The sequence below is a fragment of the Aotus nancymaae genome, unplaced genomic scaffold (assembly GCF_030222135.1).
Source record: "Aotus nancymaae isolate 86718 unplaced genomic scaffold, 86718_ANA_hifiasm-v0.15.2.pri h1tg000090l, whole genome shotgun sequence".
Taxonomy (NCBI): Eukaryota; Metazoa; Chordata; class Mammalia; order Primates; family Aotidae; genus Aotus; species Aotus nancymaae.
In genome coordinates, this window is record NW_026988505.1 from 4,243,464 (window position 1) to 4,269,350 (window position 25,887).

At 38.8% G+C, this 25,887-nt stretch overlaps 1 protein-coding gene across 1 annotated transcript in view; it reads left to right on the forward strand.

Annotated features, from left to right (window-relative positions):
- CSMD1 (CUB and Sushi multiple domains 1) overlaps positions 1–25,887 on the forward strand; it is a 2,129,340-nt gene that overhangs the window by 2,056,951 nt on the left and 46,502 nt on the right. Inside the window, exons 53-54 of the mRNA XM_064369795.1 lie at positions 16,779–16,952; positions 18,709–18,882. Of these exons, the coding sequence (XP_064225865.1) occupies positions 16,779–16,952; positions 18,709–18,882 (348 nt within the window). The remainder of the gene's footprint in view (positions 1–16,778; positions 16,953–18,708; positions 18,883–25,887) is intronic.

Below are 25,887 nucleotides of genomic sequence, written 5' to 3' on the forward strand. Positions count from 1 at the left end.
ATACAGCTGTAGCAGAGGGGCCTGTTAGAAGGAAATCTAACAAACAAAAAGTAGTTTCAACATCAACAAAAAGGACTTCCATTCAGAGACCCCATCCAAAGGTAATCTACCTCAAAGACCAAAGGGAGATAAATCCATGAAGATGGGAAGAAATCAGCACAAAAAGAATGAAAACTCCAAAAACAAGAACGTCTCTTCTCTTTTAAGGGATTACAGCTCCTTGTCAGCAAGGGAACAAAACTGGATGGAGAAGGAGTTTGACAAATTGACAGAAGCAGGATTCAGAAGGTGGGTAATAATAAACCTCTCCAAGCTAAAAAAAAAAAAAAAAAGAAAAGAAAAAAGCACATTCTAACACAATACGAGGAAAATAAGAATCTTGAAATATGGTGAGACAAAATGCTAACTAGAATAACCAGCTTAGAGAAGAACATAAACAACATGATAGAGCTGAAAAACACAGCATGAGAACTTCATAAAGCATATACAAGTTTCAATCACTGAGTTGATCAAGTGGAAAAAATAATAACAGAGATTGAAGATCAACACAATGAAATAAAGTGAGAGGACAAGATTAGAGACAAAAGAGTGAAAAGAAATGAACAAAGCCTCCAAGAAATAATGGATTACGTAAAAAGACCAAATCTACATTTGATTGGTGTACCTGAAAGTGATGGGGAGAATGAAACCAAACTGGAAAACACTGTTAAAGACATTACCCAGGAGAATTTCCCCAACCTAGCAAGGCAAGCAAACTGAAAATTCAGGAAATAAAGAGAACACCATGAAGATACTCCTTGAGAAGACCACCACCAAGACACATAACCGTCAGATTCACCAGGGTTGAAATGAAGGAACAAATGCTAAGGGCAGCCAGAGAGAAAGGTCAGGTTACACATAGGGAAGCCCATCAGACTCACAGCAGATCTCTTGGCAGAAACCCTCCAAGCAAGAAGAGAGTGGGGGCCAGTATTTAACATTCTTAAAGAAAAGAATTTTCAACCCAGAATTTCAAATCCAGCTAAACTGAGCTTCATAAGCAAAGAAGAAAAAATTCTTTACAGACAAGCAACTGCTGAGAGATTTTGTCACCACCAGGACTGCCTTATAAGAGCTCCTGAAGGAAACACTAAACATGTAAAGGAACAACCAGTACAAGCCACTGCAAAACCATACCAAATTGACACTATGAAGAAACTGTATCAACTAATGGGCAAAATAAGTAGCTAGCATCATAATGGTAGGATCGAATTCACACATAATAATATTAACCTTAAATGTAAATGGGTTAAATTCCCCAGTTAAAAGACCCAGACTGGCAAATTGGATAAGGAGTTGAGACCCATTGGTGTGCTGTATTTAGGAGACCCATCACACCTATAAGGATACACATAGGCTCAAAATAAAGGGATGGAGGAAGATTCACCAAGCAAATGGAAAAAAAAAAAAACAAGCAGGGGTTGCAATCCTAGACTCTGATAAAACAGACTTTAAACCATCAAAGATCAAAAGAGACAAGAACATTACATACTGGTAAAGGGATTAACACAACAAGAAGAGCTAACTATCATAAATATATGTGCACCCAATGCAGGAGCACCCAGATTCATAAAGCACATTCTTAGAGACCTACAAAGAGACTTAGACTCCCACACAATAATAACGGGAGACTCTAACACCCCACTGTCAATATTAGATCAACAAAACAGAAAATTAACAAGGATATACTGGACTTGAACACAGCACTGGACCAAGCAGACCTAATAGACATCTACAGAAACCTCCACACCAAATCAACAAAATATACATACTTCTCAGCACCACATCATATCTATTCTAAAATTGAACATGTAATTGGAAATAAAACACTCATTAGCAAATACAAAAGAATGGAAATCATAAAAAAAAAGTCTAAGACCACAGTGCAATCAAATTAGAACTCAAGATTAAGAAACTCACTCAAAACTGCACAACTGTATGGAAACTGAACAACATGCTTCTGAATGACTACTGGATAAACAACGAAATGAAGGCAGAAATAAAGATGTTCTTTCAAACTAATGAGAATGAAGACACAGCATACCAGAATCTCTGGACAGATTTAAAGCAGTGTGTGGAGAGAAATATATAGCACTAAATGCCCACAAGAGAAAGCTGGAAAGATCTAAAATTGACACACTAACATCACAATTAAAAGAACTAGAGAAGAACATACAAAATCCAAAAAGCAAAATTCAAAAAGAAAAAACAAAAAAAATTCAAAATCCAGCAGAAGACAGAAAATAACTAAGATCAGAGCAGGACTGAAGGAGATAGACACAAAAAAAAACCCTTCAAAACTTAATGAATCCAGGAACTGGTTTTTTGAAAAGATCAACAAAATAGACCACTAGCCAGACTAATAAATAAGAAAAGAGAAGAATCAAATAGATGCAATAAAAATAATAAATGTGATACCACCAATTCTATAGAAATACAAATTACCATCAGAATAGTATAAATACCTCTATGCAGATAAAACAGAAAATCTAAAATAAATGGATAAGTTCCTGGACACTTACACTTTCCAAAGACTAAACAAGGAAGAAGCCGAATGCCTGAATAGACCTATAACAAGGTCTGAAATGAAGGCAGCAATTAATAGGCTACCAACCAAAAAAATGTCCAGGACCAGATGGGTTCACATCCAAATTCTAACAAAGGTACAAAGAGGAGATGGTACCATTCCTTCTGAAACTATTCCAAACAATAGAAAAAGAAGGAATCCTTCCTAACTCATTTTATGAGGTCAATGTTATCCTGATACCAAAACCTGGCAAAGACACAACTAAAAAAGAAAACGTCATGCCAATATCCATGAAGAACACTGATGTGAAAATTCTCGACAAAATACTGGCAAACCAAATCCAACAGGACATCAAAAAGCTGATCCATCACTATCAAGTAGGCTTCATCTCTGGGACCCAAGGCTGGTTCAACATACGCAAATCAATAACTGTAATCCATCACATAAACAGGACCAAAGACAAAAACCACGATTATCTCGATAGATGCAGAGAAGGCCTTCAACAAAATTCAACAGCCCTTTATGCTAAAAATTCTCAGTAAACTAGGTATTGATGAAATGTATCTCAAAATAATAAGAGCTATTTATGACAAACCTATAGCCAATAACATAGTGAATGGGCAAAAACTGGAAGCACTCCCTTTGAAAACTGGCACAAGACAAGGATGCCTTCTCTCATCACTTCTATTTAACAAAGTATTAGAAGTTGTGGCCAGGCCAATCAGGCAAAATAAAGAAATAAGTGTATTCAAATAGGTAAAGAGGAAGTCAAATTGTCTCTATTTGCAGATGACATGATTGTATATTTAGAATACCCCATCAACTCAGCCCAAAATCTCCTTAAGCTTATAAGCAACTTGAGCAATGTCTCAGAATACAAAAATCAGTGTGCAAAAATCACAATCATTTCTATACACCAATAACAGACAAACAGGGAGCCAAATCATGGGGAAACTCCCACTCATATTGCTATAAAGAGAATAAAATACCTAGGATGAAAACTTACAAGGGATATGAAAGACCTCTTTAAGGAGAACTACAAACTACTGCTCAAGGAATGAGACAGGACACAAAGAAATGGAAAAAACATTCCATGCTCATGGTTAGGAAAAATCAATATTGTGAAAATAGCCATACTGCCCAAAGTAATCTAGATTCAATGGTATCCCCATCAAGCTACCAGTGACTTTCTGCACAGAATTGGAAAAAAAAAAAAACAACTTAAATTTTATAGATAACCAAAGAAGAGCCTGCATAACCAAATCAATTCTAAGCTACAACAACAACAACAAAAGAACTGGATACATCACATTACCTGACTTCAAACTATGCTACAAGGCTACAGTAAACAAAACAGCATAGTGCTGGTACCAAAACAGATATGTAGACCAATAGAACAGAACAGAGGCCTCAGAAATGACACCACACACCTGCAACCATCTTATTTTTCACAAATCTGACAGAAACAACCAATCGGGAAAGGATTCCCTATTTAATAAAAGGTGTTGGGAAAACTAGCTAGCTATATGCAGAAAGCTGAAACTGGATCCTTTCCTTATATCTTATAGAAAAATTAACTCAAGATGGATTAAAGATTTAAATATAAGACCTAAAACCATACAAACTCTAGAAGAAAACCTAGGCAATACCATTCAGGACATAGGCATGGGCAAAGACTTCATGCCTAAAACACCAAAAGCAATGGCAAAAAAAAGCCAAAATAGACAAATGGGATCTAATTAAACTAAAGAGCTTCTGCACAGCAAAAGAAACCATCATCAAAGTGAACAGGCAACCTACAGAATGGAAGTAAATTTTTGCAGTCTACCCATCTGACAAAGGGCTAATGTCCAGAATCTACAAAGAACTGAAACAAATTTACAGGAAAACGGCTAATGTCCAGAATCTACAAAGAACTGAAACAAATTTACAGGAAAACAACAAACAACCCCAATAAAGTTGGGCAAAGGATACGAACATACACTTCTCAAAAGAAGACATTTATGCAGCCAACAAACATATGAAAACAGTTCATCATCACTGTTCATTAGAGAAATGCAAAGTAAAACCACATTGAGATACCTTCTCACAATCATTTAAAAGCCAGGAACAACAGATGCTGGAGAGGATGTGGAGAAATACAAACTCTTTTGTATTTCCCACTGTTGGTGGGAGTGTAAATTGCTTAAACCATTGTGGAAGACGGTGTGGTGATTCCTCAAGGATCTAGAAATAGAAATACCATTTGACCCAGCAATCCCATTATTGGGTATATAACCAAAGAATTATAAATCATTCTGTTACAAAGACACATGCACCCTTATGTTTATTGCAGCACTGTTCACAAAGGCAAAGACTTGGAAGCAACCCAAATGCCCATCAACGATAGACTGGATAAAGATAATGTGACACATATACACCATGGAATACTATGCAACCATAAAAAAGGATGGATTCATGTCCTTTGCAGGGAACATTGATGAAGCTGGAAACCATCATTCTCAGCAAACTAACACAAGAATAGAAAAACAAACACTGCATGTTCTCACTCCTAAGTGGGTGTTGAACAATGAGAACACATGTACACAGGGAGGGGAACATCACACACCGGGGCCCGTGTCAGGGAGGGGGAGTGAGGGGGTAGGGGAGGAATAGCATTAGGATAAATAGCTAATGTAGATGATGGGAGGATGGATACAGGCAACCATCATGGCACGTGTATACCTATGTAACAAACCTGCATGTTCTGCACAATGTACCCCAGAACTTAAAATACAATAAAAAATAATTAAAGAATGAAAATGGTATGTATTTACAATAATTTGGTCTTTTTTCAAAAAATTTAAAAATTATGCATTTTTTTAAATGGATTGAAAATGTTTCCATTGGAAAATGTTTTGCAAAAATCTATTAAAAATCTTGAATAAGCAGTTTCAAGAACAATAATCTGCATGGGCAAGGATCACTTGAGGAACTAAGCCAGGCCCAGTAAACTTCAAATAGCAAAATCTGTTATTTGAAGATACAGGGTGAAAGTAAGGTAGTAACCCTAGAGAAAAACCAATCGCCAAAAGGATGTTTCCACACTTGTCTGTAAAACATTGTCTACTTACTCTAAATTACTGCAAGACTTACATGAATGCTGCTTGATTTCTCTCACTCTTTCTCATGCTCTCTAGTATATTGTTGAATATATTCAGTGCATTATATACTATTGAACATAATATGTGTTCAATATTATATATACATTATATATATTGAACACAATAAATATATGAATGTGTGTATTGTGTATATGTGTATATCATTGAGTGTCCTCATTACAGTTTTCAGTAGGTGATAAAATTTCCCTGGACTATATATGCTTCTTCATGTAGAGAGTCACAAGTCCGTCTGGGAGTTTCCATGCATTCCTAAATATTCTTCTGAAATTGCCTGACTATTGAACAGCACTCTCTCCTTTAGGCAGCTTTGGTGTGGATTAGGTCTTCTGTCTGGAACCTGGTTCTCTGAAAGACACCAGGTTTCACTGGGAGGGAGCTGGGTAGTCCAAGACATATCTGACAATATGTATTACATCTCTGTTAGTAATTGTAAAAATGAAAATTAATAGCAACTTTGATTGCTGCTCTACTGTTTACAAACACCCCTAATGTTATTCTTTTGGTCTTTGCCAATACAGGATGAAGGAAAAGCTTTCATTGGCTCTTTGGGAGTTTAAGTGTCACATTCAGTTTATATAACTGTTAAATCATGGGTCAGCTTGGGGCTTACTGATCCCCAATAAGCCTTTATCTATATTGAGTTATTCTTCTGTCTGAATGTCAGGGCTTTGGAGTTAAAAGGATGAGATCCATGTTGAATAGTTGGCTGCTCGGAGATGCCCCAAAACATGCCTTAGTGCTATGCAATACATCTTAGAAGCTTTTGGAAGATGATTTGCTCAGAAATGAGTCCATATGCTCAGAAGAAGATAAGGAAGAAAATAGTGCCCAGATTATAATGTATAAAACATTTGTGTTATAGATATTGGATACAGCACATAAGAAATAATAGAATTGGAAAAGACAGAGTATTTAAAGCAGAAAAAAATGGAAATGACACACAAATGTGTACATACTAATGAGTAAACCATGGGTAATTCATTTAGCACAAAAATTTTCAAAGTTAATATAGTTTGTAGTAACTGGAAGGTGTTGAGATTCATAATGTATGAAGCATGGTAATGAAGCATATCCCTTTACCAAAGACATCTTTTGCTGGGTGTTGGCAGCACCTGGAACTCAGCAAGAACATATGTCCACAAGAAACAATAAAGTTGCATGTGAGACTCGGAGGAAAATAGGGATGAGTCAATAAAAAGATATAACAGAGATAATATTGCTTGAGAAGGTTACATGACTCTAAGATAAATGAAGGAAACAGAGGCTGCAATCCTAAATCTGCACAAATATTTAATACAGTAGCAATTGGATACTTCCAGAATTCAAGTATCAACTAGGTGCCATATTTGAAGACAATGATTATAAATGATATTTATTAATGACTTAAAATGCACATGGCATTTGTGAAATTTATCTGATTAGAACATACAGTAAGTGCTTATTCCTTCAACCTGCAGATAAGAAAGCTTAGAGAAGTGAATAATTTGCCCAACCTCATAAAACCAAGAATACTGTCATGCTAATTCTGACCAATAAGGAGGAGTGTGTTGTGTTAATTAGAAGTGAAATGAGCTCTGGGACCTGAATTTGTCTGTCCTGAGATGGGTGTAAGGGGCACGTGCAGGGGTCTTTGTGCCTTAGGTCTACCTGGCTAATTGTGACCTTCATCCTGTACTTCCAGGATGCTGATGTACTCTCGCCTATCAGTCTTGCTATTGCTCTTCTTCCATCTCTTGTTATTTGAATTAAACCCTTTCCCTGTTTCCATGGTTACAGCCCCTTTGAAAATCACTCTGGGTTTCCACCACACTAAATGTCCTTCAGTAAAGGTCAGGCTCATCTGGACCATATTAGGGTACATGAGATAGTTGTAGTGGGGAACTGACTTATACGAGACAGGCAGTTGGTAAGAACTTACGTTTTAAAAATTCTGAAAACAATCTATATAATCATGGCTTCAACTCTAAAAAGGATGATCCCTTGACAAAATATATACGAGACAGGCAGTTGGTAAGAACTTACGTTTTAAAAATTCTGAAAACAATCTATATAATCATGGCTTCAACTCTAAAAAAGATGACCCTTTGACAAAATAAAACAACCCCCAAAACTATGACTTTAAAAAGCAAATCACCCAATTACAAAAAAATGGGAAATTACCCAGATACAACCACACCAGATTTTCTACAAGAAACTCAATTTTCAAGCAAAACAACTGTCCCAAGGCATGTTGAAGAGAATGAAATACATTTTTAAAGACAGCATCTTGAGGGACAAATCCACCAAAAATTGGGAATGACGTAAAGTGTCAGGGACCCCAAGAAGGCTGCCTAAATTATGCTTGCAACAAAAACAAAATTCATTCTTGAACCTGGTATGAAAATGGATGATTACTCAGTTCTGGTTTTCCTTTTTCATTAAGAAGCATTAAAAACTTTTTCTAATTTTAATTTTTATGGATATATATCAGGTATTTATATTTGTGGGGCACATGAAATTTTTGATACACACGTATGGTGTGTTATAAGCCATCATCAAGAAGCTTTATTATGGAATACAGAGATTAGGACTTTTTTTTTTTTTCTGAGACAAGGTCTCACTGTGTTACCCAGGCTGGAGTGCAGTGGTGCAACCACAACTCATTGCTACTTCCATCTCCTGGACTCAAGTGGTCCTGCCTCTTCCCAAGTGCCTCAGCTTCCCAAGTAGCTTGGATCACAGGTGCACACCACTATACCTGGCGAACTATTTACAATTTGTTTTGTAGAGACGGGAGTCTTCCTAAGTTGCCCAAGCTGGTCTCGAACTCCTGGGCTCAAGCAATCCTCCAGCCTCAGGCTCCCAAAGTGCTGGGATTATAGGCGGGACATTTATAAAATTAGAAACTGACACCCCCAAAAGATAAGGAGCTTATAAAAAGAGAACTTCAGAGTTCTCAATGAGTGGAGTCTCCTACCCAGGAGAATTTCATCTGAACCAGCTGAGGGGACTAAGAATCACAGTGCTGAGGCGCTGGCAGTTCTTGGTGAGACACTATGGAAAGGAAGAACTCAAAGGAAACTCATATCTAGAGTGATTGTTCACACAACAAGAAAATAAGCTAGCTGTCAAAACCATGGATTGACTTGACGATATATAGAGCAGATACCCAAACATATTCCTCATAAATATATATTCCTTTGGAAATATATTTTCATGAACTACTATAGCTTCACAAGACAACATCTAGATTTGCATCCATTTTTTGTTTAATATTGTTATGAGACGGGTATTTATAAGTACTATTTGGAAAGGGTATTTATCTTTGATTAGGTCATAATGATTCTAGTTTAAAGAGTGAAAATAATATTGGAAGATGGATTCAGGACTTCAAATTCTAATGATAGCCCAAACAAAATAATAGAAAGGATATATTATTATTAAATTTAATTATTTAACATAATACAATAATGCAATTATTAAATATTATTAATAGAAATTAATGTAAAATTTTTCTCAGAGTAAAATAATTTCAAATCTATATAATGAGAAGAAATTCTGAATTCATAGTATACAGGCAAAGAACTCAGAAGTTCTGGATAAAAGCAGGCTCATGTGTGACAAGTGCTCCAATGCAATGCCCAGGCAAAGTCTTATTAATAAGATTCATCCCATCCTCTGTTCACCTAGGTATCACATATCCAGAACCATGACTTCAGTTTTGAAAAGTAGTTTCAGTGGGCTCTTGAGGAATTGGTATGCATCTGTGGTGATGGATCTGGTAACTATGATCTTTGAAGACTGTTTTCAAATATTTAAAATGCTGTCAGGTCAAAGACGGAAGAAACCAGTTGTGGGGAACTGTTTTCCATATCAGTGCTAGCCCTGATTGATGGGTAGAGTCACCATGAAGACCGTGCCGAGATCTACACATCTTAATCAGGAATATGTGGGTAGGAAAAAAGAAACAAACATAAAATTAATTGCAGGAATCTGCCAAGGCAAGGCCTAAGGTTCATTACATGTGCCTGCTTCCATTCATGGGTCTGCAAGAGCAGTGTATTGTCTGTTCTCACGCTGCTAATAGAAAACATACCCGAGACTGGGGAATTTATAAAGGAAAGAGGTTTAGTGTACTCACAGTTCCAACTGACGAGGGAAGGCTTCACAATCGCCGCAGAAGGCAGAGGAGAAGCAAAAGCACGTCTTACGTCGTGGCAGGCGGGAGAGCTTCTGTGGGGGAACTCCCCTTTATAAAACCATCACATCCTCCGGTGAGACTTACTCACTACCACGAGAACAGAAAGACCTGCCCCTGTGATTCAATTATCTCCACCTGGTCCCACCCTTCACAAGTGGGGAGTATTACAATTTAAGGTGAGGTTTGAGTGAGGGTATAGTCAAACCGTAACAAGTAGGCACTGTGTACAGAGAAAGATAGCTTTTGGAATCAGTGTAAAACATCCCCAAATCCCCCCTTCATTTGTGTATTTTTAAACAGGTAGATCTGCCCAACAAGGCAACGAAGACTTTATGCAAAAAGCAGGATCCACTTTGGTTCTTTAGATTTCCTCGGGCTGTATAGCCTAGGCCCACTATGTTTTCCATCCTGATGCAAAACTTTTTGACAAAAGCGTTTTTTTCCCCCAAATTGTGGCTGAGATGTTTTGTAGTTTATTTTTAGGGCTACTAGAAAGAATACTATTTCCTGAGATTTTGCTTCAGTTTCACGTGCAACATGAATCATACTTCTGGCCTGCTAGTTGTCTCCACTGATTCCCAACACAGGAGAATATGCCGGAATCCTTTTTGAGCATCACAGCTGGACTGGCTAAACATGGGAATAGATGAACTTTGACAGACTGCGAACTGAGAATGTCAACTATAGGAGAGCAATATTTAGGGAAAGGAAAGATGACTTTCTATGCCTAATATTCAAGAACTCAACCCATGCTGTGTTTTAGGTCCCTCATCTGGATTCTAAGAAGAAACTGAGAGAAAATGGAATGTGCATGAAAATATCATTGTAAATAGATTTTGAGCAAAGTAATGCAGAATTGCATCAGAATACGTTGCTATAAAATGTAGCCTTCCTTCCATCAACACAATCACTCCTGCACTGTTACTGGGATCTCCCAGAGTTCTGTAAATTGCCAAGGACCTGCTCTAATTTACGCACTGTACTATGTAATGTGACACATCTCCCCAGGTTGCAAATTAAGCCCTGAGAATGCTGACCTGGTATCCACTCTCTCAGGCACCTGCTAATCCACCCGCGAAGTTTATAATCCACATGATCCCTTAATTATTTTCTCCTGTTTATCTTCCCGGTGGTAGTCTGCTTAAACCAACAGAGAGCATACAAACTAGAAAGAGGTTGTAGTTTATGGTCTAGGTTTCCTGTCACAGAATCCCACATTCATATTTTGAAAACATTTTACATTGTTTAGAGAACCCAACCTCTCCCCATTGCGTTACCTCTTTAATCTCCAGTATTCAAGATATTAGTGATATAGAATGAGATATTTCCCACATAATGGACATTATCTTTTTTATTAGATTCTTTTGCTATTATTTGAATTAAGTTTGCATTTATTGCACTATTATAACCTATGAGGAGATGAATTGTTCTGTAAATACAATATCATGGCTATTTATATGGCTAAAATAGCTGATGACAAGATTCAAAATATTGTTTTTAGACCGTAGTTGTTCACAGTTCTTACAGAATCATATTTAAATATATTCTTCAATTGCCTTGTAAATACAAGGCAATTGGAAAGATAAAAATACTTAATAAAACAACTGATTATGATAATGCTTATATCACAGCACAAAGGTAATATTAGGGCTGGAAGACTAGCCCCCCATCTTTGCTATTCTGTCTTAAGTGTAAAATATGTTCTGTATGATAGTCAGAAAAATTCCCAATTCCAGTCCTCAAATTTTTCAGATGCATTGTCAGTGGCTAGGGAATAAAGAGCAGAATTCTCAGCTGTGGGTTTTTCTGTCATATTTCTCAATATTATTCAATGATATTTTTCTTGTTCCTCAAAAACTATGGTAAAGCATTCAGAGGTTAATAAAATATGGTTCTCCTTTTTATTAAGTCTATACTCTGAGGAATAAATAAGGTAAATATCAAGTAGCATTAATAAAAGTTGAGAATAGGTTGGGCACAGTGGCTCATGTCTGCAATCCTAGCACTTTGGGAGGCTAAGGTGGGTGGATCATGAGGTCAGGAGTTGGAGACCAGCCTGGCCAACATAATGAAACCCTGTATCTACTAAAAATACAAAAAATTAGCCAGGCATAGTGGTGGGCACCTGTAATCCCAGCTACCCAGGAGGCTGAGGCAGGAGAATCGTGTGAACCCGGGAGACGGATGTTGCAGTGAGCAGAGATCATGCCACTGTACTCCATCCTGGACTACGGTGTGAGACTCTGTCTCAAAAAAAAAAAAAAAAAAAAAAAAAAGTGGAGAATAATAGCAAAAGGGAGATGTAGGCAAAGTACTTGAGAAATCCTGATAGGAGTGGGAACAACTGAGAAGCTGATGGAGGAGCAGATGCAGGGGAAGCCACCCTGATTTTAGGTGGAATTCTAGCAAGCGGGCATGGGATAAAGCCATTCCAGAAAGCAAGAGCTGTGAATATGGGTGACAGCGTAGATTCGGAGTATGGCCCAGGAAGCCTGACTTGCTTGAAATAAGCAGGTGCTGGGGTGGAACTCTCAATGGCCTCATGGTCACGAGAGCCTGGACTGATAGGGCCACCAGATGGTGGAAAAGGTCTGATCACTCTGACATCCACTCTAGGGGAGGCTTTGAGCTGAGTCCTGGTGCACAGAGCATGGTGTTGCACTCAGAACTCACAGTCCAATCATGGAGGTAAATCAGTAGGAAAAATCATAGTGCCATCTGCCGAATCCCAAACAAAACACAGTAGGAAACTAGGAGGCTGGGTGTTTTAAATAGGCAGTACCAAAGATAGGCTCTGCTGTTGTAGGAAAAAGCCTGAAGCAAGGGAGAACTTTGCTTCTTGTAGGAATGAGCAGTGCTTCCTTTGGGGTTTGTGGAGGATGCACACGTGGGGCAGAGTTGGACTGAGGTTAGAGGGACAGGAAGATGTGGCATCGGCAGGCAAGACTGCAGAGGAAGCTTCAGCCCAATGAGGCAGGATAGGCCCAGGGAAGCAGGTGGAAAATGCGGTTTATTCAGGAACTACATCAAGACGAGGAACAGATGAAAGATTTCTGAAAGCCCCACAGACAGTCCAAATCACTGGCCCTGACTTGAGGTTTTCTTCAAACAAAACGTGGTTTAAAAGAACTGTCATTCACTAAGGTGTGTTAAGCAGAGATTTGGCCAAATGGATTTGTGACAGAGGACTTGGGCCTATGCTTGATGCTGTCACAAACAGCATAGAGTGTTGTATACTCTACAAGCCCAATACCTCCATGCCTTGGACACATTCCACACACTCTCTGTGACACCACACAAATCTATGCATAGGCAAAGTCGCTCAGTGTTGCCCCTAGAAATTGCACTCGGAGGGGAAAAAAAAAGAAACCTCATTGTGTGAGGTTTCAAACCTCATTCAAATGTGATTTTTTAGTATATGCAGATCTAGAGAATTAAATATGTCCATTGATGTTTACTGCTAATAATAGTTTTTCCTGTGTATATGTGAATCTGATCCACCTGACATTTTATGACCATGTGTTAATACTCAAGAAGAGTTTGCAAATTAGCTTTGGAGTCTACTGCCCAAATAACTCTGACTTTAGCCCAAAGACCATGTGATTGCACAGAATGGATGGAATAAAGCATACTGTATTCCCCTACAGACACAGGATATTTGTAATGTATTTTATTTTCAGCAATAAGTACCAATAATCACAAAGCAAATACTGAGGTTGAATATTTGGTTTATAGATTTTCTAAAAATTGATTCAGTTCTAATCCCCAGACCAATATTTAGTATTTGTACTGCTACAGACTTGCACGGTGAAGAGCTGACCTTCAAGCAGGCCCCTCTAGGGGGAAAATGTGCATGTGGGAGACCCTGTTAGAGGAGAGAGATCCCACAGTTCGACAGCCCTAAGAATGCAGGGCTCTAGGTCTGTCCTATGCCATGGGAGACGTGGTGGCACCATTTTCACTGGTATAGGGGGTTTCTGTGGGATAAGTGAAACAGTGGAACTTTGTTAAATTTCCAAATCGTGGAACCCATTTCTAAAATCACACAGGTCTAGGTCCTTGTCAGAGACTCACCTGCTTTACTTGCATTTGAGGTGTTTATTGTTTGCACGTGTTGTGATGTTAAGGTAAATCTGCTAACGAGCACCTCAGGTCTCTTTCAGGGTCCACCTGTGTCAGTCACTCAGAAAGTTACCAATAACAATCAGTATGGTGATTTTAGGTTGCAAACTGCATGGCTTTTTTCAGTATCAAAAGCAAGTGCTGAAAAACAGCATGGATAGCGTAAACAATGCCAAATCCTGTATGCCAATAAGAGTCCTCCTCTCAAATGCAGCTTCATCGAACCACATTCCAGAAAACACAGGTCACCCAGCGGGGCATGCTGGGGCCCTGAGGGCACCGGATTCCTTCAGGAATCAATTTCTGAATGTTCACTCCACTGGAAACAAACACAAAAAACAACCTTTTTTTCTCTCAGCAAGGTTTTTTTGACTTACACTAAAACACCTGTGCAGTGGAATTTAGACGCAATTCTAGAAACAAGGCTTTGAGAGGCTGGCCTTTCGGGGGGGCCCCTGCTCTCATCTGTTAAATTCTATGAACCGCAGGTGTGCGGCCTCGCCTAGTCTAAGCCAAAGTTAATAGAGTGAGTGGTGTCCCCTGTGTCTGTTGCTAATGAACCTCAGACTAAACTGACCTCACAGGTGGAATTAGGCCACTTTCTGCCCTCCTGTGTGCTCTGGCACAAATGTGGTTTGCGGGCAAACCTTGACCAATCAAGAAATTAGGCCTTTCCTCCTTCCGAAGCCTTCTTCCTGACATTTTGCTTGAGACGTACACTATTTCTTTGCTATGAACATAGACTCAATAGTCCATCCATCTTGCTTGCAGTCTCTGTGCTTTGGTCAAATGTTTGGTAGATTTTATTTCTTTCGAATCCAATTTTAGAGAACGATTATTTTAAAAAATCCTTTCTCTATTTGAGACATTTTAACAAAAATATAATAGCAGTTTATAATTACAAACAGTTACAAAGTTTCATCAGACATAGAATAGAGTAGACTTAAAAGCCAGTGATTTTCAAAGCTTATGGTACAAAGGAATCACTTTGTAAGGCAGGTAAGACATCCAGATTCCTGGGACCCACCCAGTGTACTGCACAGTCCACACATATAACACCTCAATTGTTCTGAGGTTTCACGATATTATTATTATTTTATTGAAGATTTTTGCATCGATGTTCATCATGGATATTGGCCTGAAATTTTCTTTTTTCGTGTGTCTCTGCCAGTTGGTATCAGGATGATGTTAGTCTCATAAAATGAGTTAGGGAGGATTCCCTCTTTTTATATTGTTTGGAACAGTTTCAGAAGGAATGGTACCAGCTCCTCTTTGTACCTCTGGTAGAATTTGGCTGTGAACCCATCTGGTCCTGCACTTTTTTTGGTTGGTAGGCTATTAATTGCTGCCTCGACTTCAGACCTTGTTATTGGTCTATTCAGTGATTCAACTTCTTCCTGGTTTAGTCTTGGGAGGGTATAAGTGTCCAGAAATTTATTCATTTCTTCTAGATTTACTGGTTTATGTGCATAGAGTTGTTTATAGTAATCTTTGATGGTAGTTTGTATTACTGTGGAATCGGTGGTGATATCTCCTTTATCTTTTTTTATTGCATCTATTAGATTTTTCTCTCTTTTCTTTTTTATTAGTCTGACTAGCAGTCTATCTATTTTGTTGCTCTTTTCAAAAAACCAGCTCCTGGATTTTTAAATTTTTTGAAGGGTTTTCTGTGTCTCTATCTCCTTCAGTTCTACTTGTAATTTTCAGTTCTCCACATTCTGCTTTGATCTTAGTTATTTCTTGTCTTCTGCTAGCTTTTGAATTTGTTTGATCTTATGTGGGCATGGTGATGCACAACTGTAGTCCCAGCTCCTCAGGAGGCTGAGGTCAAGGGATGGCTTGAGGCCAAGAAGTTGTTACAGTGAGCTGTGATGATGCCACTGCACTCCAGCCTGGGTGACAGAGCAGGACCCTGTCTCAAAAAAGAAAAAACTGTGGGAAGGAGTAGAATAATCAGAGGTCCTTCTCCATGTGGAAGCTCTGTTATTAAAGGTCTTTCAATGCCATGTTTGTCCATTGTGAAGTACAGACATCTGCCCTGATCTCACCCTTCTTCCTGTCCTTTCACTGTGCCCCTGGGTAAGCCTTGCCCCCCATTAGTTTCAACCACCAACCGTGCACACTCCTGTTTTCCCAAGTCCATGCTATCTTCAGTGCATCTGTCCCTGGAACTCCAGACATCTCTTTTCAACTGATTCCAGGCCATTTTTACCTAGAGATCAGCTAACCCACAACACAGATTTACATAATCAAAATTGAACTTATTCTCTGATCCCTGTCTTTCCATTCGGAATTTCACAGGTAATTTGATTATCTAGTCTCTCAGACTGGAAGCCCACCTCACCGTTCTCCTTACTACCCATAATCAATAGGTTAAGAAGCCCTATTCATGTTAATTCCAAGGATTCCTTCTTTTCTTTTCACTTTGTTTTGAAAATAACATAACAAGGTAAATAACAGAATACAGCTAAGCAAAATAAGTCAAATGAATAAATGGGAAAATTATACCTAGGAAATACAAACCATTTCATATTAGAAATATTACTTATTTTACCCACAATTGTGAGAAAAAATGATAAAAGAAGAAAATCTATATTTAAAAGTATATGTATATATGTAATAAGAAAGATTTCAGTAAGTTGTGCCTTCAATACTGTTATTGACTTGATAATAAAAATAAGTTTTGAATGTACTACTTTTATAAATGACAAACACTCTAAATTTTAAATTGGCTTTATGTTTTTAGCTGGCCACTGCGGTTCCCCAGACCCAATTGTGAATGGTCATATTAGTGGAGATGGCTTCAGTTACAGGGACACGGTGGTTTACCAGTGTAATCCTGGTTTCCGGCTTGTGGGAACTTCCGTGAGGATATGCCTGCAAGACCACAAGTGGTCTGGACAAACGCCTGTCTGTGTCCGTAAGTGCACTCTTTGTGAACAAATTCATCAGATGCTTCCTTTTGCCACAGTCTCTTTTGTTATTAGGTCACAATACACCCCCATGTAATCTTCACTGTAAAACAGAACAGCAAACTTTCAATTTTGCCTGTACGAAAAAGAGTACAGGAGAACTGTCACATTCACTGTCTTTTTTTTTTCATCTCCTTCCCTTTTTCTTTCCTGCAAACTCCTTTTCCATGTTTAATTTGCTCATTAATTCATTTTAAATGGCTCCCTGACCACGTGGTGTCATGGATTCCTCCTCCTTGCTTTTATCACAGGATAAACTGGGTGGAGAGAAATGCTAATTGTCAGAGGGTGGAGGTGCAGAGTCTGGGGCTGCCAGGCAGCTCTGCAGTCCTAGAAACAGCGGCACTCCCTTCCTCATCCGTGTTGCATATATTTTTGTCATTGTTTTATCAAGAATATAGGGAGTTTTGTAAGCACACTTTCTTTTACTAGAAAGAGATAAAATTGGCCGGGTGCGGTGGCTCATGCCTGTAATCCGAGCACTTTGGGAGGTCGAGGCAGGTGGACCACCTGAGGTCAGGAGTTCAAGACCAGCCTGGTCAACATGGAGAGACTCCCATCTCTACTAAAATACAAAAATTAGCTGGGTATGGCAGTGGGCTTCTGTAATCCCAGCTACTAGGAGGGGCTGAGGCAGGAGAATTGCTTGAACTTGGAAGATGGAGGTTACAGTGAGCTGAAATTGTGCCACTGCACTCCAGCTGGGGTGACAGAGCGAGACCATCTCAAAAAAAAAAAAAAAAAAGGAAAAGAAAGTAGTAACATTACATGTAATGATAAATCTTGAACTATATAACTTCAGAGATACTGACTAGTATTTTTAGAATGATACACTTTGACTTTATTGCCCAATTTCACTTAAACCCATTGTTTGTTAATATATTCTATATTTTCCTATGAATTAGGCAAAAGAGATGTTGACAAACTATCCAACAGTGACAAGGATTATCTGTAATAGTGTCTTGAAAAATGTACCAAGTTCAAGGGTGAAAGCTTTACTTAGAGGGAAAAAGTTGTTGACAAGATAAATGAGGAAGAAAACACCAGTTTTATGACTGTACTGTGTTTCTTTTGAAAGGGCGAATGATGGATATCTCTCCCTGATCTGTCTTCCTGTTATCTGGGGCATGACATAATGACAGTTCACTGCATTTCAGAGAATTATAAAAAAGAGATTGTCAACAAAAATAAGACCTGAGTGTGCATAGTTATTTTGCTAATTTCATGATGTTTAAATTGATATTTGCAATAATTTATACATGGAAAATTTAAAGTATCAAACAAATCCCCATAGTGTCTCAAAAGGAGGTTTCACAAACTGAGCTGGTGTGTATGGAGAAAATACCCAAAACTCATGATTAATACAAGAATTTTTAGCATCTCTTGTTTTTCACTGCTTCATTTTTAAATCATTTGGTATTCTGTCATGATTCAAGAGAGAAATAATGATTATGATGATGAAGAAAGTGTGTTTGGCAGGTGTTTGTTATTTTCCACAATTATGTTAAAAGCCTGTAGGGTCAGCCTGTGGTTCTAGCTTCCAATATTCCCTTTCGAATATAAATACCATCTATAAACTGTCTGATTAGTGGAAAACCTCCCATCCATGCAGTTAGTATGCCTGCATGTTTCTTAGTAAATAATCCCAAGGGAAGAGATGACATGTGCAATATTTAACAATGATGTTGACCTGTCTCTCTACAGCCATCACATGTGGTCACCCTGGAAACCCCGCCCACGGGTTCACCAATGGCAGTGAGTTCAACCTGAACGACATGGTAAATTTCACCTGCAACACAGGCTTTTTGCTGCAAGGTGCATCCAGAGCCCAGTGTCGGAGCAATGGCCAGTGGAGTAGCCTTCTGCCCACGTGTCGAGGTAGGAAAAGTGTCCAGAAATGAACCCTTTGCTTCAAGAGTGTTCTAGGCTGCCTAGTAACACCAAAGAGCCTGTCTCCATGAATTAAGGGCTAAGTATAAAGAGTTCTGCAGGGCCGGGCGCAGTGGCTCACTCCTGTAATCCCAGCACTTTGGGAGGCTGAGGCGGGCAGATCACGAGGTCAGGAGATGGAGACCAACATGGCCAACATGGTGAAACCCCATCTCTACTAAAAATACAAAAATTAACTGTGCATGGTGGAGCGTGCCTATAAGCCCAGCTACGCGGGAGACTGAGGCAGGAGAATCACTTGAACTGGAGAGTTGGAGGTTGCAGTCAGCTGAGATCAAGCCACTGCACTCCAGCATGGTAACAAAGTGAGACTCTGTCTCAAAAAAAAAAAAAAAAAAGTTCAGCAAACTCTCAGCATTCAGGGGTGAAAGCATTTTTGAGAGTAAGCACAAATCTCTCCATGGCTTTTTCCTGTCCTGTGGCCAGCTGTACAATCATGAAAATCTAGAATTCTCTCTTTTAAAGATAACTCATCTTCAATTTCTCTTTATATTCATTCGCTGACACATTTATTTCCACCCTGTATAGTTAGCATTTTGGGGCCCTTATGCTTTTAATTTTATGAATGCCTTTACGAAGTGCTTAGTGTTTTTAAATTTCAATTATTTATTTTTTGATTCATTTCTTTAAACATAGGCACAGAGACCTGGGCTAGATCTGAGTTTCCAAGAAAATTCTGTCCTGTCATTTTTGCATTTCTAGATGTTTGAGCTCATATTGTTTAAGATTTTACTTCAATTCCTTTCCATTACAACATCTCTCTTATTGATGGTGCATTGTACTTTAGTGTGAAGGGGAAGTTTTGTTTTGTTTTGTTTTGTTTTTTATGGTAGTAAGATGAAATTAAACCCAGGAATGTATCAATGTCTCTTTCTCTGGCAAGAACCTCTCTTATCATATGGCTCCCAAGGGAGCTATCTTCAAATAAGCTGACAGCAGAGTGGTAAACCAAGTCATTTGGAAAATGATTAGAGGTTGCATAGAAGTTGGCCACTCAACTGCAGAGTTCTGGGGCAGGTCTGAATTGGAGGGCTTGGCATAAGCTCAAAGGCTAAGTAAAGACTTCTAGCTCTATTTCCCCCTAAAATACTAGTACTGTTAAGATCAGAATGTTTAGGATTTGACCACACACTAATGGTCAAATCACTCAACAAACCACAGCACAGAATGCAAAGGAAACCAGGGTGACGGGGTGAAGCCAGTGCCCCTACTTCAGCTGAGCCCTGGCCCCTGTCCAGAGGAGGAAAGCACCCCTCTTAAGGAGCCCAGGGTCATTGGTCAGTTGCAGATGCACAAGAGAGAGCTTGCTTTATAGTAAGAAAGGCCGCGAGAAACGGATCTCCGGAACACCGAATACAGGAGGAAAGAGTTTATTACTACAGCCAGGAGCTGAGGAAATTCTCCGTCCAAATTCAGCTCATCTAACAAAGGAGGGTTCTGCCTTTATATAGGATTATACTTTAGATATTACACATAGAAGAATCTTAGGTTTATAGCTTTAGAAATAACGTATGAAAAGGGTCTTGGTTTACAGCTTCAGGAATCACATATGAAAGGGTTCCGGTTTACAGTTTTAGGACTTACATGTGAAAAGGTTTCCGTTTACAGTTTCAGGAATCACATATGAAAGGGTTCTGGTTTACAGTTTTAGTACTCACACGTGAAAAGGTGTCCGGTTTGATCTTGTTTTAAGTAAAAGTAGCGCCTTCCGGAGAGTTTCCCCAAGACCAAGCCTGTCACCTACAGGAAGGTGAAACAGGAGGCGCCAGCCTTTTCTTCTATTGAAATGCAGTGTGATAGTCAAAGGGGAAGTTGATCTGAGATGCCTGGGTCTTCTTCTTCAGCTTGAATCACAGCTTTCATTTTATCCAAACATGGTCTCCCTCAAAATATAAAGACCAGGAGAGGAACGTGGTCACCGATCTCACCTGAACTACAACTTTTCTTCTTTCATTACATTTCTGTTTGTTTTGACCTTAATAATTAAATGGGAAAAATCTGATGTGCAGAATTAGGATTGAAATGATTTCTTTCACTTTAGTTTCACAATCATGAGAAATAAGAGGAAATGCAAAATACTGCGTGTTCTCATTCTCACATAATTCAGCCTTTTTGGCAGTTGAACTCTTATGACTGACAACTCTGCAGTGGTGTTTTGGGAAGGATGGAGCAGGGCCTAGCAAAATACACTCTGGAGTCAGCAGAGCTAGTGGTGACTGTGTGGAGGCCACAGGACTCCACAGGGAGCAGAGCTGAGTTACTGCCTAGGCCTGATACTTCTAGAATCAAACATCCCCCACCACCCTCAGCTCCCCACAGTAGTGTATGCATCTATTTTCAGCTATTCTGAAAAGTCTTTTGAAATGCTCTAAAACCGTGACTGGACAATCATAAACATAGCAATGTGTTTCATTTCTTTACTTTGTAACAGCATTATCTCAGTGAAAATCGAACATTGGCGATCTTGTGGGTCATCGTCCTGATAAGAAGCTGATTTAATTTGTAATCTCTCATTTGTAAAAATATTTGAGCTCAAATATGTTAACAGTACATTTTAATATGGTAGGTTATTAAATTATATGTCTATATGGAATATGTAAAATATTTCATATGTTCAGTATGTTATTTTTCTCTGGATAAAATGTCATCAATTTTCTCTTTTTTCCCATTAAAGTTCTCCTTTTCTCTGTTGAATGAGTAAATACATTCATAATAAATTGTTTCATTTTGAGATAATTGTAGATTCCCAGGCAAGCACTAGGTATAATACAGGGAGGTTCTTTCTATACCCTACCCACTTTCACCCAGTGGTAGAATCTTGCAAAATTAGAGGACGTTAGAACAACCAGAATATGGACATTGATATGGTCAAGATAGGAAATGTCCATTAACGCAAGAATCCCCCTTTCCCCTTTATAAACACACCCACACATCCCAACCTCATTCTTAATTCCTGGCATCCACTAACCTCATCTCCACTTCTCTGACCTTCTCCCTTCAAGAATGTTATGTAAATGAATAAAATCATGTGGTGTGCAGCCTTTTGAGATGGGCCTTTTCATTCAACATAATTCTCTGAAGATTCTTCAAAGTTGTTGCCTGTGTCAATAATTCAGTCCCCTTTTCCTGCGGAGTAGAATTTCATGGTACAGATGTAATGGTTTGTTTCACCATTTACCCATTGAAGGACATCTGGGTTGATTCCAGACTTTGCTATTACAAACAATGCTGCTATGAGCTGTTAGGAACAGGATTTTGTGTGGTTATAAGTTTTCATTTCTCTGGGAAAATGCCCAAGAGTATAACTGCCAGGACATATGCTATTTGCAAGTTTAGTTTTATGAGAAACTGCCAAGGACTTTTCTAGCATGGCGGTACTGTTTGTCATCTCTACCGACCATGTGTGGGCGATGCAATTTCTCCACATCCTCTCCAGCGTTCCGTCTGGTCACTCTGTCTTGTTGTAGCTTTCTTGATAGATGTGTGGTGATAGCTTTCTGTGGTGTTCACTTGCAACTTCCTGATGGCTAACGATGTGAGTGCCTTGTCTGGTGATTATTTCCATTTGTACTCTTCAGTGAGATGTCTGTTCAGGCATTTTGCTCATGTCTTGATTGAATTGTTTGGATTTTTTGTTTGTTTTTTTAAGATTGAGTTTTAAGAGTTATTTATTCTATGTTACAGTCATTTGTCGGGTATATGATTGGCAAAATGTTTCTGTCTCTCATTTGACTTTCATCCTCTTCACAGGGCCCTTTGAGCAGCAGCAGTTTTAAATTTATCATCTTTTCTTTTTGTGGATCATGGTATTGATGTCAAGTCTAAGAACTCTGCCTAGACCTAGATTTTGATGTGTTCCTATATTTTTTCTATCACTTTGCATTTTATATATTTTGAAGTCTGTGATCCATTTTGTGTTAATTTTTGTATAAAGTCCGAGATTTAAATAGAGTTTCACCATTTTATTCTTTTTTTAACCTATGGATATTCAAGAGCTATTGGGTTTAAATAAAAAGAAACATCAGGAAGGGCTTCTATATTTCTAACCAAAAATTTTTAAAAAAATAAAATTTGGATGATAAAGGTATCTGTAAATAAGTTTCTGAATTAGATATTTTTTAATTAATTGACCCTATACAAACTTTACTGTGTACTTCTCTGTAGTTGTACCCACTTTCCATATAAAGATAAAATATTGATGGTTTTAATTTCTACATTTGCCACACCAGTTATTTTTCATAAACATTTTAGTCAAAAAACATCTGTTTTCCTCTGTAAAACATGGCAGTGGTATCATGTGAGTGGGCACGATGGCATGTGGGAAATTGGTGCTCGATTTGGGAACTTTCCACTGCCCTGGCTGAGTTCTCAGCATGACATCAGCACCTGCATCCTCACCACAAAAGCAACAACAGCAGGTGCAAACTTCTGTGTGTGGGGAAAGAATTCAACCATTGCAAGAAAATAAGACTCTGAAAGTTCTCATCCATCAATCTCCTTTAATAAACTTTATTATACATTCAGAAAGACTGCAAGACACTACTATAGACATTGCACTAATTTTATGCCTCGTAGAATGACCCAAAATGACTATTTATCTGCTCGCAGTACACACATGAGGTCAACTGCTTAGCCTACTTCTTTTGTTGTATGAATATTGTTTTCTTTCTTCTTTCTTTTTTCTTTTCTTTTCTTTCTTTTTTTTTTTTTTTTTTTTTTTTGCGATGGAGTTTCAGTCTGTTGCCAAGGGGGCGGAGTGCAATGGCACAACCTCAGTTCACTGCAACTTCCGCCTCCTGGGTTCAAATGATTCTCCTGCCTCAGCCTCTCAAGTAGCTGGGAGTATGCCACCATGTGCAGCTAATTTTTTTTTTTTTTAATTAACAGAGATGGGATTTCACCATGTTGGTCAGGCTGGTCTCGAACTCCTGACTTAGATGGTCCACCCACCTAGGCCTCCCAAAGTGCTGAGATTACAGGTATGAGCCACTGCACCCAGCCTATTTTCTTACTTTCAAAACCACGATTGACAATAACTTTGCAAGCCTTGCTTGCCTTCTGCAGTGCAATGGAATAACTCCATGCCAGCATGAGGCCATAAGGGCCGAGACAAGAGCTGTCTTCATTGTGGCACACAGTCCACATCCTAAAATTTTAGCCAAACTTGTCTTCTAAAACATTAAAAACAAAACCCAATACTTTCTTTTGTATTTTACTATAGAGGATTAGAGCTATATGTCCCAGGAGATCTTTGAGTGCTTCCTTCACTTTAATGAAAATTCAGCTTTACACTTGCTTTTGATGAAAAAAGGATAGAGCCTTCTCTTCAAATAATTAGAAGCTGACTTCCTAAAAAATATTTTTAAAGTATATCCAATTGGCATCTGAGAGCTGCTGAGAGTCCCGACACTCCTATTTTGTAATAGGATCAGGAAACTGATGCCGGGCAGGTGCAGACAGCAGCCCCCTCTGCTGCAGTCAACAGGATACGGGTAATAAATGAATTGAAGAAGGAAAATATAATCTTACTTTCAACAAGGGGAATGATTTAGAAAACACTGACAGACAGTCCAACCCGTTTATTGCTTCACATTTTGGAAGTCTCCAATTTAAAAGGACTTGACTAACTAGAATTGACCTCTCTACATTGCTCTTAGTTTTAAAACACACATTAAAGTTCACATAAATTTTTAAAACACATATAAAAGTTCACATAAGTTTATATAAAGGGAAGCAGTTTTGAATGAGTAAAGAGCACTGCTTTGTGATTCGTGAGTACTGAATGAAGCCCCAACACATGATATTGGACAATCCTTTTTTTCAGTGTTTATATTATTCTTTAGACAAAATTCAGCCAGGCGCAGTGACTCACGCTTTTAATCCCAGCTCTCTGGGAGGCTGGGGCAGGCAGGGATGGCTTGAGCCCAGGAGTTCAAGACCAGCCTGGGTAGCATAGTAAAACCCAGTCTCTACAAAAATATACAAAAATTAGCCAGATGTGGTGGTACATGCCTGTAGTTCCAGCTGCTCAGGAGTTTGAGGAGGGAGAATCCCTTGAGCATGAGAGGTGGAGGCTACAGTGGGCCAAGACATGGCACTGCACTCCAGACTGGACAACAGAGCAAGACCCCATCTCAAAAAAAATAATCAGATGGCATAAAACTAGACCTAGTTAACCATTCCAAAGTGTGCAGGTGAGTGGCACTTCCCCATGACCATGTTGTGCCATCATCAGCTCTGTCTAGTTCCTAGATGTCTCATCACCCTAAAAAGAAACCATAAACCCATACGCAGTCCCCATTTCCCTACTCCTCCACCTCCCATCAGTAATGCCTACTCTCCTGCTCCATGGGTTTGCCCAGTGCGAATGTTCCTTATAAATGAAATCATTTGACCTAAAGTCTTTTGTGCCTGGCTTCTTTCACTTAGTGTAGTACTTTTGAGGTTCATCCATGTTGTACGTGTATGAATATTTCATTCATTTTCACATTTTCATGGTTTTAAAAATATATTTATTTATTTATTTATTTATTTATTTATTTATTTATTTTGAGATGGAGTCTCACTCCATCACCCAGGCTAGAGTGCAGTGGCACAATGTTGGCTCACTGCAGCCTCTGCCTTTCAGGTTCAAGTGATTCTCCTGCCTTAACCTCCCAAGTAGCTGGGACTATGGGCAATCACCCCCATGCCCACCTAATTTTTGTACTTTTAGTAGAGACAGGGTTTCACCATGCTGGTCAGGCTGGTCTCAAACTCTTGACCTCAAGTGATCTGCCTGCCTCAGCCTCCCAAAGTGCTGGGATTACCAGTGTGAGCCACTGCACCTGGACTGTTTTTGTGGTTTAAATAATATTTTATTAACCCCTCTTAGTTCACTTTTATTCATTTAGTTTCATCAATGACATACTTGGACTACACTCATTAAGAGTG